Raw genomic sequence first — 16,729 nt, forward strand, 5'->3', positions numbered from 1 at the left:
AGGACTGAGCCCAGGTAGAATAAGACTGGAGAACAAATAGAACCTGATGACCCTTGAATATGCATGCTGAAGAGATAGTTTCCTTAATCTAACTAAGGTAGCTTTGCAAGCTGCTTTGCCTTTGCAAAGACCTCTAAACAACATGAATGGCTATCTGCCAGCTAAAAGAAATTAGTAAATGCCAAATAACAGGAGATTCCAATGGACATCCTCACACCCTGATACTCATTCTTGGAAAAGGATAGAAAGCAAATGGAAACACTAAAAGCACCTTGGGTAAGAAAGAAGGTACCGGCCAAAGAGTCACCAAATCAGTAGAATATACCAGGAAAGGAACCCTACAGAATAAGACCTGCAGCTCTGAAATAAGCAGAGCAGATCGCAACCAAAAACACTGCTTCAGAGACAAATCCTTGACAGATATCTGCTTCAGAGGGTCAAGGGGTGGGGGTGGGGGTAGGGGGGGGACAAGGCCCTAAGAACAAAATTCAGGGCCCACTGAGAACCACTGTTTTTATGGCAGATCATAGTTTCTCAGCCCCCCAAAGAAAGCAAGTAATGTCAGGATGGAAAGCCACCAAGAGACCTTGCATCTTACTTCTAAAAGAAATAACTGCAATCTGGACCTTCAGTGAATTCAATAAAAACCTTTATAAGGAGTCTGTTAGAGAAAGGCTAAAAGGACAGAAACATCAGCCTGCCATGCAGAAATGTAGCATGCCTTGCAAAATGCCTAAAACATCTGCCAGACTCAGATATATACCACAGAAATAGATCTTTTGCAGGCTTTCGACAGAGTGGAAATTATGGAGAAGGAATAGTCTTTCCGTTGCAAAGGCAACCTCTCCAGAGCCAAGCCACAAGCAAAAAGGGAGAAGGGTCATTCATGACTACTGGATCCCAAGAGACAGAAGGGCTTTGGTCTCTGAAAACGTCAGCAGTAGGTCTAGCTGCAGTCTTTAGATCTGTGAACCAGGGCCTCCTCATCCAATCTAAGAGCACCTTCTCCAACTTTCTCGACGTTCTCCCTATTAAAACCAGTCAACGCCATGAAAAAGACTCGGTGTGTGGTCGATGACCGACGGACACCGTGGGGCGCGGAGTCTAGAATCAACTGCAAGGAGGCACAGACTGTGAAGGGGGACCTGACGAGGATCTGGAAAAAACAGCGAAAGAATTGCCGAAAAAATTGGAAAAAGTTGGAGCTCCACAGATCGCAAGGCAACTGCACCACAGGGAAAAAAAAGAGACTGAAGGGGGACCTCGCGTGACCGTGCGGATAGTAGCAGGCTGGACATTCTCAGACTGCTGGTCAAAGCTCCTCTGTCAAATTCATTTGAGAAAAGCAAATGTTGCTTACCTGTAACAGGTGTTCTCACAGGACAGCAGGATGTTAGTCCTCACATATGGGTGACATCATCAGGATGGAGCCCAATCATGGAAAACTTCTGTCAAAGTTTCCAGAACTTTGACTGGCCCCTACTGGGCATGCTCAGCATGGCACTAACCCTGCAGCCAGCAGGGTTCCCCTTCAGTCTTATTTGATAGCTACAGGCAGTGCCGAAAAATAAAACAACAAAATATTACGAACCCAACACCGTGGGGCAGCGGGCGGGTTTCGTGAGGACTAACATCCTGCTGTCCTGTGAGAACACCTGTTACAGGTAAGCAACACTTGCTTTCTCACAGGACAAGCAGGATGGTAGTCCTCACATATGGGTGAGTACCGAGCTGAGGATGTCCGAACATGCACCAAATGTACCCAACGGCGTGCAACAGGCACAACAACTGGGGTGGAATTTGGTAGAGGGCCTGAACCCCACCGGACAGGCGGAAGGGTGTTGGTACGTCACGTTGGAAATAGGTTACGCAGGACAGATTGGCCGAAAATGGAATCTTGTCTTCCAGCTTTGTCTAGGCAATAGTGGGCTGCGAAAGTGTGGAGAGAACTCCAGGTGGCAGCCCTGCAAATGTCAGGAAGCAGCACCAATCGTAGGTGTGCTACTGAAGTCGCCATGGCCCTCACAGAGTGTGCTTTAACACTGTCTTGAAAAGGAATGCCTGCTTGCTGATAGCAAAAAGATATGAAGTCCGCCAACCAGGAGGAGAGAGTCTGCTTACCCACATGTTGCCCTAATTTGTTGGGATGGAAAGAGATGAATAACTGAGTGCTCTTCCTGTGGGCAACTGTACGGTCTAGGTAGAACGCTAGAGCCCATTTACAGTCAAGGGTATGCAGAGCCTGTTCCCCTGGGTTGGAGTGGGGCCTGGGAAAGAAGATAGGTAGTATGATGGATTGATTAATGTGAAATTCCGAAACTATCTTAGGCAAAAACTTAGGGTGAGTGCGGAGTACCGCCCGGTCCTGCAGGAGTTTAATGTAAGGCGGATAGGTAACTAGGGCCTGTAACTCACTAACCCTGCGAGCTGAAGTGATAGCCAAAAGGAAGATCACTTTCCATGTGAGATATTTTAGGTCACAGGAGTGAAGAGGTTCGAAGGGTGGTTTCATGAGCCGCCCGAGAACCAGATTAAGGTCCCAAGAAAGGGCCGGAGGACGTAAAGGTGGCTTGATATGGAGCATGCCTTTAAGAAAACGTGTTACGAGGGGTTGTACCGATATAGGGACATCCCCGACACCTTTATGGAAGGCGGCTACCGCACTGACATGCATTCTGATGGAAGAGGTCTTTAGACCTGATTCTGATAAATGCCAGAGATAGTCCAAAAACCTTGGGATTGGACAGGAAAAGGGATCAAGGGATTGTGAAGAACACCATGATGTATACCTTCTCCATTTATAGGAATAAGACTTTCTTGTGGAAGGCTTCCGTGAAGCAATCAGGACATGAGAAACCAAATCTGAAAGGTTAAGTGGTTGAAGGATTAACCTTTCAACATCCATGCCGTCAGGGACAAGGCCCGAAGATTGGGATGGCGTAGACATCCGTCGTTCTGAGTGATCAGAAGCGGGTGCGTTCCCAAGGGAATGTGCCTGCAGATGGAGAGATCCTGGAGTATGGGAAACCACACTTGGCGTGGCCAGTGAGGTACTATCAGGATTATGGTTCCCTTGTCCTGACGGAGCTTCACGAGAGTCTTCGAGAGAAGAGGAAGTGGAGGGAATGCATAAAGCAGACCGGCTGCCACGAGAGGGAGAATGCATCTCTGGGCTGAGAGCGCTCGCTCCAAATGAGGGAGCAGTAATTGTCCACTTTGTGGTTCTGAGGGGACGCAAAGAGGTCTATTTGGGGATGACCCCACTGCTGGAAGAGAGAGGTCGCTACAGAGGGATTGAGAGACCACTCGTGCGGTTGGAAGACATGACTCAGTTTGTCTGCCAAGACATTGTGCACTCCCAGCAAATAGGTGGCCCTGAGGTACATCGAGTGGGAGAGCACTTCCGCCCAAATCTGCGCAGCTTCCTGACACAGAAGGAAGGTGCCTGTGCCTCCCTGCTTGTTGATGTACCACATGGCCACCTGGTTGTCCGTCTGAATCAGGATGACGTGATTTGATAGGCAATCCTGAAAAGCTCTGAGAGCATATCGCATTGCTCGAAGCTCCAGGAAACTTATCGTAAGAGAAACAGATAAGTATGAGAAAAAATGTGTGAAGCTTGCTGGGCAGACTGGATGGGCCGTTTGGTGGTGTTCTGCCGTCATTTCTATGTTTCTATGAAATTTATCTGGTGTTTGGCTTCCTCTGTAGACCAAGATCCTTGTGACTGTAGATCGTTCACATGAGCTCCCCTGCCGAGGTTGGAAGCGTCGGTGGTGAGAATGAGTTGAGGATCTGGCAGGTGAAAAGGCAGTCCCTGGAGGAGATTGTTCTGATCTTTCCACCAGACGAGAGACCGACGGAGTGCGTCGGTGATGTGGACAATGGTTGACAGAGGCTGAGTCACTTGAATCCATTGTGACCTCAGAGTCCAATGCATGACTCTCATGGCCAGGCGGGCCATTGGTGTGAGATGGACTGAGGACGCCATGTGACCGAGAAGAACAAGGAATTGAAGAGCTGTTGCTGTATACTGAGACTGCAACTGGTGAGCGAGGGACACAAGGGTTTGCACTTGTTGAGGTAGAAAGGCTTTTGCCTGTAAGGTGTCCAAGTCTGCCCCAATGAACAACAAGTTTTGAGATTGGACTAAATAGGATTTCTCGTAATTGACGAGAAATCCTAGAGAAATTAGAGTGTCAAATCCAGGGACGATCGAGCGGCTTGCTGAGTTGGGGCCCTGATTAACCAGTCGTCTAGACAGGGGTAGACGTGAACACCTTCTTTCCTGAGAAAGGCTGCGACAACTACGAGACATTTGGTAAAGACTCATGGTGCCGATGCTAGGCCGAATGGAAGCACCCGGTATTGATAGTGCCTTGGGCCTACTAAAAATCTGAGGTACTTGCGATTAGCTGGAGCTATCGCAATGTGGGTGTATGCGTCCTGGAGGTCCAGAGAGCAGAGCCAGTCTCCTCTTTGTAGAAGAGGTAGAAGCGAGCCCAAGGTTACAATCTTGAACTTTCCCCGCTGGAGGTACTTGTTGAGGGCACGTAGGTCCAGAATTGGACGAAGACCCCTGGATTTTTTGGGGATCAAAAAGTACTGGGAATAGAACCCTAGGCCTTTCTGTGAAAGAGGAACGGGTTCTATTGCCCTTAACTGGGGAAGAAGGGAAACCTCTTGCTCCAGAAGGACAGAGTGGTCGGTTACTCTCCACCCTTGTAGAGGTGGTGATTCCGGTGGAAGAGCAAGAAAGTTCAGGTGGTATCCCTGAGCAATGATTGTTAGTACCCATTGGTCGGTAGTGATTAATTGCCACATGCTGTGAAAGTGGCACAATCGACCTCCCACTGGTATGCCTGGCAGAGGAATCAGGCTGCTGCTCTCTAAGGGAAAGTCAAAAACCTGAAGCAGGCCCCGGCTGGGGAGTCGCTTGTGGCTTTTGCTTCCGGGGCTGGCGAGGCTGAGATTTTTGATAAGGCCTCTTAACTTGGGACCTTGCTGGTGGAGGACAGTACTTCCTTGGGCGGAAGAATGACTTCTTAGAGTCGTCCTTGAAGGGCTGTCCAGAAGGGAAGTCAGAAGGTATCGATGAGAGCTGTTTGAGGGTCTCATGATGGTCCTTTAATTCAGCCACTATTTGCTGAATCTGTTCACCGAACAGATTATCTCCTATACAGGGCAGGTCAGAGAGCCTGTCTTGTACTTCTGGGCGAAGGTCAGAAGACTTGAGCCAGGCCCAGCGTCTTGCCGAAATGGCTGTTGCAGACACTAGTAGAGGTGTCGAAAATATCGTAAGCTGTTCTTATGCTTTCCTGCCTCAAACCCCTTGTTGACAAGGATTTGAAGATGTTCTTGGAATTGGTCAGGCAGGGTTTCGGAGAAGTCCTGTATTTGTTTGAAAATGACCCTGTTGTATTGGGTCATGTACAGCTGGTAAGAAGCTATTCTGGAGATGAGCATGGCCCCTTGGAACACTCGTTGACCAATACTGTCTAGGAACTTGTGTTCCTTGACAGGAGGGGTAGAGGAGTGAGGCTTCATCCTTTTTGCTTTCTTTTGAGCTGATTCTACCACAACTGAGTGGTGGTCGAGCTGAGATTTTTCAAAGCCAGGGGCTGACTGTACTAGATAGGTAGTGTCAGCCTTTCTGTGTACTGGGGCTATGAATCCAGTGTTTTCCCATTTCTTTTTGAGGAGGTCAAGAAGAACTTGATGAATGGGAATAGAAGTGATAACTTTAGGGGCATCCATGAACTGGAGAAGCTCCATCATCTGGTGCTTATCATCTTGCTCCGTCTGAAGCTGAAAAGGGACCAATTCCGACATTTCCTTCACAAAATTAATGAAAGAGAGGTCCTCTGGAGGAGAATGCTTTCTACTTTCAGTAGGAGAGGGAGGTGAAGGTAAGTCATCGGTGTCTGTGGAAGTATCATCACCCCAGGTGTCATAAGGATCAGCAGGCTGACCTGTAGGACGAGAAGGGGGTTGGATACCCGAAGGGCCCAGCTGAGGCTCCGAGAAAATCAAAGGAATCACCGGGGGCACCGTGGACACCCTGGGGGATATCGGTGCCAGCATCAAAGGCATCGATGGCGCCAATGTGCGTATCGCCCCCGATGAATGGATCGGCGGTGAGGGACGACATGGCATCGATGGCTGAGGCAATACCCCCAAAGGAGGTGAAGCTGTCATCGGGGAGCGCACCGGAGCCATCGGAGACCTGGGAATCACCGGTGGAAGGGCAGTCATGAGCGCCTCCATCCGGGAGAGCAGCGGTGCCAGCGCTGCTGGAATCGGGTCGGTGACCAGTTCCACTCTCGGTGCCGGTGTCTGAGGAACCTGGAGTCGTTGCATCGCCTTGTCAATGGCCTCCTGGACCAGCCGGTCCAGTTCTTCCCGGAGACCTGGGGCAATCAGCCCCGGCTCCGTGACAGAAGAGGGAGGCTGAGGCACAGTCGGAGGGACCACCTTTACAGGCGGAATCGCGACTCCCAAATCCTGATTGGGTGAGAGTGGCCTCGATGTCCCAGTCGCAGGAGTTGACGGTGCCGTTCCTGGACGGGGCTTCTTAGATGGTGGCGAGGTAGATGATTTCGCTCCCTCGACGGTACGAGACTTACGATGCCGATGGCGATGTTTCTCCCTAAGATCCCCTCGACCTTGAGGGGGAGAAACGGGAGTCGATGGCCATGAAGACGTCGATGGCGGGCAGTCACCGGATGGTTGTCAATACTGGTGCGACGGTGCCAGTTCCGATGACGTCGATGCAATGGACGGCGTCGGGGTGTGAGCACAGAAAAGGAGTCCCATCTTTTCCATTCTGGCTTTGCGACCTTTTGGTGTCACGAGGGCACATTTGGGGCAAGTCAGGACATCATGCTCACGGCCTAAACACATTACACCGACTCCATGAGGGTCTGTGATAGACATGGTGCGAGTACAGTCCGGGCACTGACGAAACCCCGACGCCATGACCATAGAAAAATCGAGCCGCGGTACGGTCGACGGCCTACAGGCCGCGAGGGCCAAACTCGACAGTAATCGACGAAAAAACGGTGAAAAACTTACCGGAGTACCGCAGCCTGAGAAAAGTTAGAGGAGGGACCCCCCTGTGGGGCAATTTAATTTTAATTAACTCAGTGAGGAAAATTCCCGTCAGGAATCTCTTCAGAGCTCCTAAACCGCGAGGCTACTGCTGCGCGGAAAAAAGAAGACTGAAGGGGGACCCCTGCTGGCTGCAGGGTTAGTGCCATGCTGGGCATGCCCAGTACGGGCCAGTCAAAGTTCTGGAAACTTTGAAAGAAGTTTTCCGTGATTGGGCTCCATCCTGATGATGTCACCCATATGTGAGGACTACCATCCTGCTTGTCCTGTGAGAAAACAGCTTTACTCATCTCTGAATATATAAACACAAGAAAAGAAAAACTTGCACAACAAACTCTCGTTGAACGTGAAAAAAACTGAAATAATTTGGTTAAGTCGAAATCCACCAAAATCTATCCCACCAGGTATTGATCTTGGAAATCACCAATTAATCCCAGCAATTCAAGTAAGAGATCTTGGATTCCAGATTGATGAAAATTTAACTATGAAAGCCCACATTAGCAAACTGAGCAAATCTGGTTTCTACAAACTGCGAATCCTGAGCAGACAAACCTCTACTATGTACTGTAGATTTCAGAACGGTACTGCAAGCTCTAATATTCTCAAACCTGGATTATTGTAATTTCCTACTTCTAGGACTTCCAGCTAGCCACTTAAAACTACAACTACTGCAAAATGCTGCAGCCAGACTACTGACTAGAGCAAGGAAATACGACCACAAAACTCCAACTCTAATAGCATTGCACTGGTTCCCTGTTCGATCAAGAATTTTATACAAAGTCCTTACAATAATATTCGGCAACATTAGAACAAGCAACGACCTGATGGGAATAACATTTAATCCACATATTCGCAGATGAATGCTTAGATCTAAGAATAAAGGCCTTCTTGAAATCCCAACCATAAGAGATTCTCATCTAACTCAAACTAGAGACAGAGCAATATCAATTGCTGGCCCAAAGCTCTGGAACTCCATGCCAGAGAATCTTCATATAAAAGACATTAAGAAATTTAAGACCGACCTGAATACTTGGCTATTTGATTGTGCCTGTTTGTCTGGTACATCCAATTCGCCACCCTATAATCTGGCATACTCAACTCCCCTAGACTGCGAAGACCAAATATATCCTTATCTTTACCTCATTACTCTCAACCCTCCCCTTAATCTGGCAACGTCTGCTCTGTATGTGTCTATCTTTAAAGTAATCCCCTAGTTTTAGAGTTTTTTCCGCAGTTTTAGACTGTTTTCTTGTTTTCTCTGATGTGTATGCCTTCCTCCGCAATTCGTCTGAGTGCCAAACCTGTACACACTGTTGTGAACTTGTGATTCTCACATGAAATGACAGTATATAAAACACTCAAATAAATAAAGCTCTATTATTTAAATGCACATTTTTTTAATTGGTAGGCAGGTACTTAAACAGAAACTACTGAATACTCACGTTGAGCGAGGAGGATGCAGCAACTCTCCCAGCTGCAACAATAAAATCCATAATCAGAAGAGTGGCACCAGGCAACCCTAGAGATAGGAACTGAGGAGAGCAGTGCTTGATGATGGTATTCACAATATCCTTAGAAAGGAAAAAAAAAAAAAGTACATTCCTCACTGTGTTTAAAATCTGAGCCATACTGAAACTAATCAACAACAGATAAAACTGTTATAATGCAGAGGTGAATAAGTAAAATCATCTGTATTCATTGGTTAAAAGTTCTGGTAACACAGAAGGTTAAGCCACTGGGTAAAGCACAGTTGCTTACCTGTAACAGGTGTTCTCCAAGGACAGCAGGATGTTAGTCCTAACATTTGGGTGACATCATCTGATGCGGCATGGAAAACTTTTGTCAAAGTTTCTAGAAGCTTTGACCAGCAGACTGATCATGCTCAGCCTGCTACTATCAGCGCATCCACGCGAGGTCCCCCCTTCAGTCTCGTAACATAGCAAAAATATGAGCGAAAAAAATAAAACAAACGAAGGTGAACCCAACATCGTGCGGAGGCGGGCAGGTTTCCTGAGGACTAACATCCTGCTGTACTAGGAGAACAGCTGTTACAGGTAAGCAACTGCGCTTTCTCCTAGGACAAGCGGGATGGTAGTTCTCACATGTGGGGGAGTACAAAGCTCCAGACAGCCCCCCACAATTAGAGAGACCAACAGCGATCGAATAAGGTGCCAACGGGCCCAACATAACTGCGGCGTTGTAGGAGAACAGGGGGCTTTCTGGTTCCCACAAGAAAAACGAACAGAGATGGGTTCAAGTCTGGAACAGATTACACAGGACGGACTGACCGAAGGCACTGTCCTGATGGCCATCCCTGTCCAGGCAGTAATGGGCTGCGAACGTGTGAAGAGAGCTCCAGGTTGTGGCTCGGCAAATTTCACAGACAGGGCCTGACCACAAATGGGCCACTGACGTTGCCATAGCCCGTGCAGAGTGAGCCTTTACTCTGCCATCAAGCTGAAGGTCTGCTTGCGCATAGCAGAAGGCGATGCAATCCGCTAGCCAGTTGGACAAGGTCTGTTTACCCATCACCATTCCCAGCCTATTGGGATCAAAAGACACGAAGAGCTGGGTGGACTGTCTGTAGCTCACCGTGCGGTCTAGGTAGAACGCTAAAGCCCTTTTACAGTCCAGGGTATGGAGTGCTCGTTCCCCCAGATGGAAATGAGGCCGTGGAAAAAAGGTGGGCAGAACGAAGGACTGATTGAGGTGGAAATCAGTCACGACCTTGGGCAGAAACTTAGGATGCATACGCAGGACCACATGATTGTGGAAGAACTTCATGTACGGTGCGTACATAACCAGAGCCTGAAGTTCATTGACCCTACAGGCTGAAATGATCGCCACCAGGAATATGACTTTCCAGTTGAGGTACTTCAGGTCGAAGGACTGCAGTGGCTCGAAAGGAGGCTGCATGAGTTCCGCCAGGACAACAGTGAGGTTCCAGGAGACAACCGGAGGCTGAAGAGGGGGCTTTAGCTGGAGGAGACCCTTCATGAACCGGCCCACTAAGGGCTGGACCGAAACAGGCGTGCCAGTGACACCTCGATGATACACGCTGACAGTACTGAGATGCACGTGGATGGAGCTGGTCTGGAGCCCAGACTCGGACAGGTGCCACAAGTAGTCCAGCAGCTGGGGAAGGGGGCATGAGAAAGGGCTAGGCCATGACCCCCACACCAAATGGAAAGACATTTCCACTTTGAGCTGTAGGACTTTCTGGGACTCCACCGGGACCCGGGAAACAGTCTGAGAGCTGTAATGGCTGGAGTACTACGCGCCCAACATCCAAGCCATGAGGGCTAGTGCCCGGAGGTTCGGATGGCGTAGGGTGCCCTGATTTTGCGATGTAAGGTCGGGTGCTGTACCCAGCCAGATGGGCACTTGCACTGACAGGTCCTGCAGAAGCGGGAACCAAGCCTGCCAAGGCCAAGAAGGTGCCACGAGTATTATGGTCCCTCTGTCCGGCTGAAGCTTCGACAGAATCTTCGAGAGAAGAGGTAAAGGGGGTATGCATACAAAAGGCCCTGCCCCCAGTAAAGGGAAAAGGCATCGCAGGCCAGATGGTCATTCCCCGGTACTAGGGAGCAGAACCTGCTCACCTTGTGGTTGAGCGGAGAGGCAGAGAGGTCTATATCCGGCATACCCCACCTGTGGAACAGATCAAACGCCATTGCTGGATTGAGAGACCCCTCATGCGGCTGGAAGGCTCGGCTAAGACGGTCCACCAACACGTTGAGGTGACCTGGCAGGTAGGTCGTCCGCAGATACATCCCTCGAGAGAGGGCCCAATCACAGACCTGCACTGCCTCTTGGCAGAGGAGAAACGAGCCCATGCCACCCTGTTTGCTGATGTACCACATCGCGACCTGGTTGTCCGTCCGGATCAGAATTGCCTTGGATGACAACTGATCTCCGAATGTCCACAGGGCATATCTTATTGCCCGAAGCTCCAGAAAGTTTATCTGACAGCAGGCTTCGGCGGCAGTCCAGAGGCCTTGCATGCATAGGCTGTTTGTGTAGGCTCTCCATCCCTGGGGGGAAGCATCAGTGGGGAGAGTCACCTGTGGCAGAGTTGGCTGGAAGGGGAGTCCGCGTTCCAGGTTGTGAAGATCTTCCCACCAGGCTAGAGGTAGTCTCAGAGGGTCCGCTAACAGTGACCAGAGCCTCTAGGACCTGACATGCTTGCTGCCACTGGGAGCGCAAGGCCCACTGGGGGCTCCGCATGCGAAGGCAGGCCATTGGAATTACATGGACGGAGGCCGCCATATGCCCCAGTAGGCGGAGCAGAAGGTGGACTGGCACCCTCCAATGTTGCGGATTAGGGTAGCCAGTGAGATAAGGGCGATCGCCCGGTCCCAGAGCAGAAAGGCTTTCGCTTGTGCTGTGTTCAGCCTGGCTCCATTGAAGTCCAGCTGTGGAGATGGACAGAGGTGCGACTTGGAGAAGTTTATGACAAACCCCACCATCTGCAGGTTCTGTAACATCAGAGCCAGAGCTTGCAATGCTCCAGAGCAAGAGGCGCTCCTGACCAGCCAGTCATCCAGATATGGGAACACATGGACAGAGCGATGCCTGAGGTAGGCTGCCACCGCCGCCAAGCATTTGGTGAAGATGCGGGGGTCCAATGCCAGCCCAAAGGGCAGCACCTTATACTGGTAATGTATGGTCTCCACCATGAAGCGGAGGTACTTCCGGTGGCTGGGAACAATTGCAATATATGCATATGCCTCTTTGAGGTCAAGGGAGCAAAGCCAGTCTCCTCTTCAGAGGAGCAGGATCAGCATGCCCAGACTGCCATCTTGAATTTTTCTCTTACGAGAAAGTGAGGGACTGGTTCCACCACACCCGCTGTAAGGAGGGCCGCGAGTTCTGATTGAAGGATGACCAAATGGGTGGATGAGCCCCACGATGGACATGGGTGAGAGGTCTCTGGGAGCCTGCTGAAGTGCAGAGAGTACACCCCTGGCGAATGATGGAGAGGACCCATTGGTCCGATGTTATCTTTTCCCAGTGACAGGTGAAGCTGAGGAGCCTGCTGCTGACTGGGGGATCCCGCGCCAGGGGTATAGCCAGCTGACTTACGCTCCCCCGCCACCAGCAAAAGCCCATAGTTGGGGGTCTGCTGGGGAGCCAGTTTTGGGCATAGGCGCACGCTGTTAACGGGGACAACCCCTAGAACTGGTGCAAGGCGGGCAAGTCCGGGAGACTGCCAGATAATATTTCCGTTGCCGATAAAAAGGCTTTTGAGAGCCCTGCCTGGAGGATTTCCTGGCCGAGGAGGGCCCTTCCAAGGCACTAGTGGACAGCTGCTGAAACGTATCGGTTGTGCCACAGCATCCTGGACTTTGTCCCCAAACAGGTTCTCACCTGTGCAGGGGAGGTCGGCAAACCTGTCCTGGACCTCCGGTCGGAGGTCAGAGGCCCGGAGCCAAGCATTCTCCTGGCATCAATGCCCATGGCGGCCATGCAGGCAGCCATTTCAAAAACATCGAAGGTGGAGCACACCTCGTGTTTACCTGTCTCCAGACCCAGCAAAGTGATAGCAGAAAGGGCTTCCTGCAGTTGCTGGGGAAGACCCTCCGTGAAATCTTGGACTCGTTTCTAGAGATTGCGGTTGTACTGAGTCATATACAGTTGGTAGGCGGCGATGCGGGCAACCAGTATGGCGCCTTGAAAGATTTTCCTGCCTAGGGCATCCAACTCCCTGTGCTCATGCTCGGGAGGAGCGGAGGCGTGGGTATAGGAATGCTGTGCCTTCTTCAAGGCGAACTCCACTACCATCGACTGGTGGGGGAGCTGCCTCCTGTCAAACCTGACGGCCTGTTGCACCAGCCTTCCTATTAACTGGGGAGACCAAAATTGGGTGTTCCCACATGTGGAGGAGGAGTTCTTTGAAAATCTTGTGGATCGGTACCACCACGATTTCCTTAGGAGAGTCGATGAATTGGAGAACTTCTAGCATCTTGTGACACGCATCCTCCTCCATAAGGAGTTGAAAGGGGATGGCCTCGGCCATGGCCTGAACAAACCCCGCAAAGGAGAAGCCCTCGAGTGGCAACCGGCACCACTCCTATGGAGGAGAGGGCTCTGAAAGGGGGTCCTCGGAATAATCTGAGGACAAGTCAGTAGACTCATCACCCCAGGGGTCATAGAACCCCTCCTCCTCATTGGGACCGGCGTGGTGTGGGCGAAGTCCATGAGGGGCATTAGCCCTGGGACCAGAGGGCTTCAGAGGCCTCGAGGACACTGGTGGCATCGCTGGCTCCCCTGGCATTGGGGAGAACACCGGCCGCAGCAAGCTGGAGGGATCCAGCAAAGGCTCAGGGAACCATGGGCAAAGGAACACGGTACCGGCCATATCTTCCTCCTCGGATAACCTGAGAATCAGGATTGCTCTGGTGGAGGGCATCAGTGGCCGATGGGGCATCGAGGGCCCCTCGGCACCGGTTGCGTTGGTAGGGCGCCCAGAAGGATGTCCAGATGCTCCAGCAGTGGTGCTAACATCGATGTCGGAGGCTCGGGCACCGGTGTGGGGGCCGGTGGCACCGGCAGCTCGACGCTTTGCAGCAGTTTGAGCACCACCAATTATACCCTGCGGTCCAACTCCTCCTGGAAATCCTGGGTGGCCAGAACTGATGGAGGGGGACGAGGCGTCACTGGCTAGTCCTTGGGTTTTTGAGGTGGCACAGTGCCCTGCACCGGTGTCGGTGGGGAACACTTTGGTCTACCGGGTGCACCGGAGGATGGGGCCTCTGATGGCTGGTGCCACTTCGATGGCAGCTCGGCAGCCGCCGATACCACTCTGGAACTGTGTGCAGAAGGTGACCAGTGTTGATGCTTGCAGGATTGTTTCCAATGCTTGGCCCGGTCTTTCCCCAGCGCAGAGGAGATCGATAACCCCGAGGTCAAGGAAAGCGGGGAGATAATTGAGGATCGATCCCCCCTCTCCCTGATCCTTGAAGGTACTAGGTAGAGGGACCGCAAGGGGAAGCAGGTCAGACAGCTCCCCGTGATCTTTGGGCGTCACAGAGACCGATGTAGGTGTAGAGGACTTCGGGGTCCCAAAAGGTTTCTCCATTTTATCAAGATGCACCCAACGCCCTTTGGGTGTCATCTGATCACACAGATGGCACCCCCGGATGTCGTGTGAGGCTTCCAGGTAGAGGATGCAAACCTTGTGTGAATCCGTGATGGACATGGCCCGTGGGCACTGGGGGCATCAGCAAAAACCGGTCGACACCAAAGCTCCATCCAGTCTGTCCAGCAACATGCTTTTTGGAGGGTGCAGGTTACAAATATTTATAAATAAATAAACAGTAGTATTGCCACTCCGTGCAGGTTACCCCCATGCAGCATTGTTACACCTAATGTTAACATAGGTAATCCCATATTTTTCGTTTCCATCTCTAGCCTGTGTGTATTTATACAGTATGTATGTGAGTCTTTGTGCCAATGGGTGAGTGTATGTTGTGTGTTTGTGAGAGTCTGTGTCTGTATGTGTGTGAAAGCCTTTCCATCTGAGAGGATGAGTGTGTGTGAGCCTTTATGGCTGAGAAGATGTCTTTGTATCTGGAGGAGATATAGAGACTTGGCCTTTTTTTTCAGGGGTGTGTGGGTGTGTGTGTCTGTGTAGGGAAGGTAATTCTCCACCTCATAAAAGTCATGGCAGCAACCTGCTTGTATGAATTCTGGTTTTGTAGCTCTTGATATGTGAAAGTTGGCCACCCCTACTATACTGCATGACCTAGATACAAGGCTGCACTCCTTAGTAGGGATCCCAGTGGGGCCCTAGACAATAATAGTTGTATATGGAACTGGAACAACACCATCGGCAAAAATTTTACTTAGCGTCTCCAAGTGTTCAGAATTTTCATAGTTGAAAGTTGTCAACTCTACTCATCATCTTGACTATTTTAAGACAAACCGGGTATCTCATACTGAAGAGATCCAACAGTCAGAAGTAGCAGAAATTTCTACAAATTATTGCTCATCCCAGAGCTGCAGGAGGTCATGCTCCAGAATTAAGGGTCACCAGCTTTTCTCTCCTTAGCAGCCTTCTTTATGAGGCTTTATGCCCTTTTGAAGAGGCAATATTTCTCTGTTTGCTAAATTGGCTCTCTCCTCATCCTCTTATCCAACTATTTCCCTAGGATTGTTCCAGCCAGTGGATTACTCTAGCACCCCAAATGTTGCCAAGGATAACCTATAGTTCTTCCTTGTGGGTACATGGATAAGGGCTAGGAGAGGGGTTGAGGAGAAATAAAAAAATACTGCCTACTAGGGATGTGCAGACCAAAAAAATTCATTTCGGTTCATTCATTTGTTTTGTTGGAATCCATATTCATGTCATGAGTTTCAATACAAAAAAATGTTTTACGTTTATTCGTTTCATTTGTTGTCCATCAAAACATATGGGAGAATTATTGCAGTCTATAATATGCTCTAGAATAGTGAATTTTATATCAATTGTAATGAAACTTGAGAGAAGAAATCAAAAGTGGGAAAGAGCCGCAAGATACTTTAGAAAATGTCAAAGTGGCATCAAAAAAGTGGCATAAAATAGCCTAAGGCTCTGCAAAGAGGTGCGAGGCTTACGGGATTGGCAGGAGTTCTCTAATGCAATATAAGAGGCAGATTTTAAAATCCTTACGCGCGCCGAGCCTATTTTGCACAGGCCCAGTGACGCGCACAAAGCCCCGGGACTTGCGAATGTCCCGGGGCTTGAAAAAAGGGGCGGGGGTGTGGCGAGAGGCCTCCGTAGGGCTGCTCGGCCGGTGCGCGCAACCTACGCCTGCCCGGAGGCAGGTACAACTTGTAAAAAAGGTATGGGGGGGGGGGATTTAGGTAGGGCTGGGGGACGGGTTAGGTAGGGGAAGGGAGGGGAAGGTGGGGGGGCGGAGGGATAGGGGAAAGCCATCGGGGCTCCCCTAGGGCTCAGCGCGCGCAAGGTGCACTAGTGTGCACCCCCTTGCGCGCGCCGACCCCAGATTTTATAACATGCGCGCAGCTGCATGAAGCAGAGAAACAGTAAAGAGGAGGAAGAACACCTCAAGGTTTAGAAAGAGGATGGCTGCCCAACAATAGTGTCATGAATAATTGATGGCATCACAAGAGGTAAAGTGGCAGCAAAAGTGGCATCAGGACCCTAAGGCAACATGAAGGGGGAATGAAGCAGAAAATGTGGCAGAAAAAATCCCAAGGTACAGATATAGGGACAAGAATCAGAGAGAGTGGTATCAAGATAAAGAATTCAAAAGCTTGGGAGAGGAGCACAGCAGCATCCCAGATTGGCAAGAAGTCCTCAAAATGTAAGAACTGGAGTTTGCCAGGAAGATACAGGCAGAAAGAAGTTAAGAATATCAAGGGGTAAAATTTTGCGCATGGCAGGAGGCTAAGCAGCACAAGGATCTAAAAGTGTAGGATGAAGGGCATAGCATTAAGGTACAGTGGCATGGGCGATACCAGACATTCCATTGGAGCATGCAGACAACCATAGAGAGGGCGGATGACTCTTCCTGTCAAAGCATGGCTGCACTTGGCTTATCCACCAGTCCAGTAGGATATGTCTATGCCAGGGAGTAAGCCACACACTACATAGCTAGGTAGTAGGTAGGTT

General features: G+C 50.3%; 1 protein-coding gene across 6 annotated transcripts in view; it reads right to left on the reverse strand.

Moving 5' to 3' along the window:
- Positions 1-16,729, reverse strand: part of RALGAPA1 (Ral GTPase activating protein catalytic alpha subunit 1) — a 647,855-nt gene that overhangs the window by 384,689 nt on the left and 246,437 nt on the right. For all 6 annotated transcript variants that reach the window (XM_029598964.1, XM_029598967.1, XM_029598968.1 and 3 more), the window contains one exon: positions 8,553-8,681. In XM_029598964.1, coding sequence (XP_029454824.1) covers positions 8,553-8,681 — 129 coding nt within the window. The remainder of the gene's footprint in view (positions 1-8,552; positions 8,682-16,729) is intronic.

The sequence above is a fragment of the Rhinatrema bivittatum genome, chromosome 4 (genome assembly GCF_901001135.1).
Source record: "Rhinatrema bivittatum chromosome 4, aRhiBiv1.1, whole genome shotgun sequence".
Lineage (NCBI taxonomy): Eukaryota > Metazoa > Chordata > Amphibia > Gymnophiona > Rhinatrematidae > Rhinatrema > Rhinatrema bivittatum.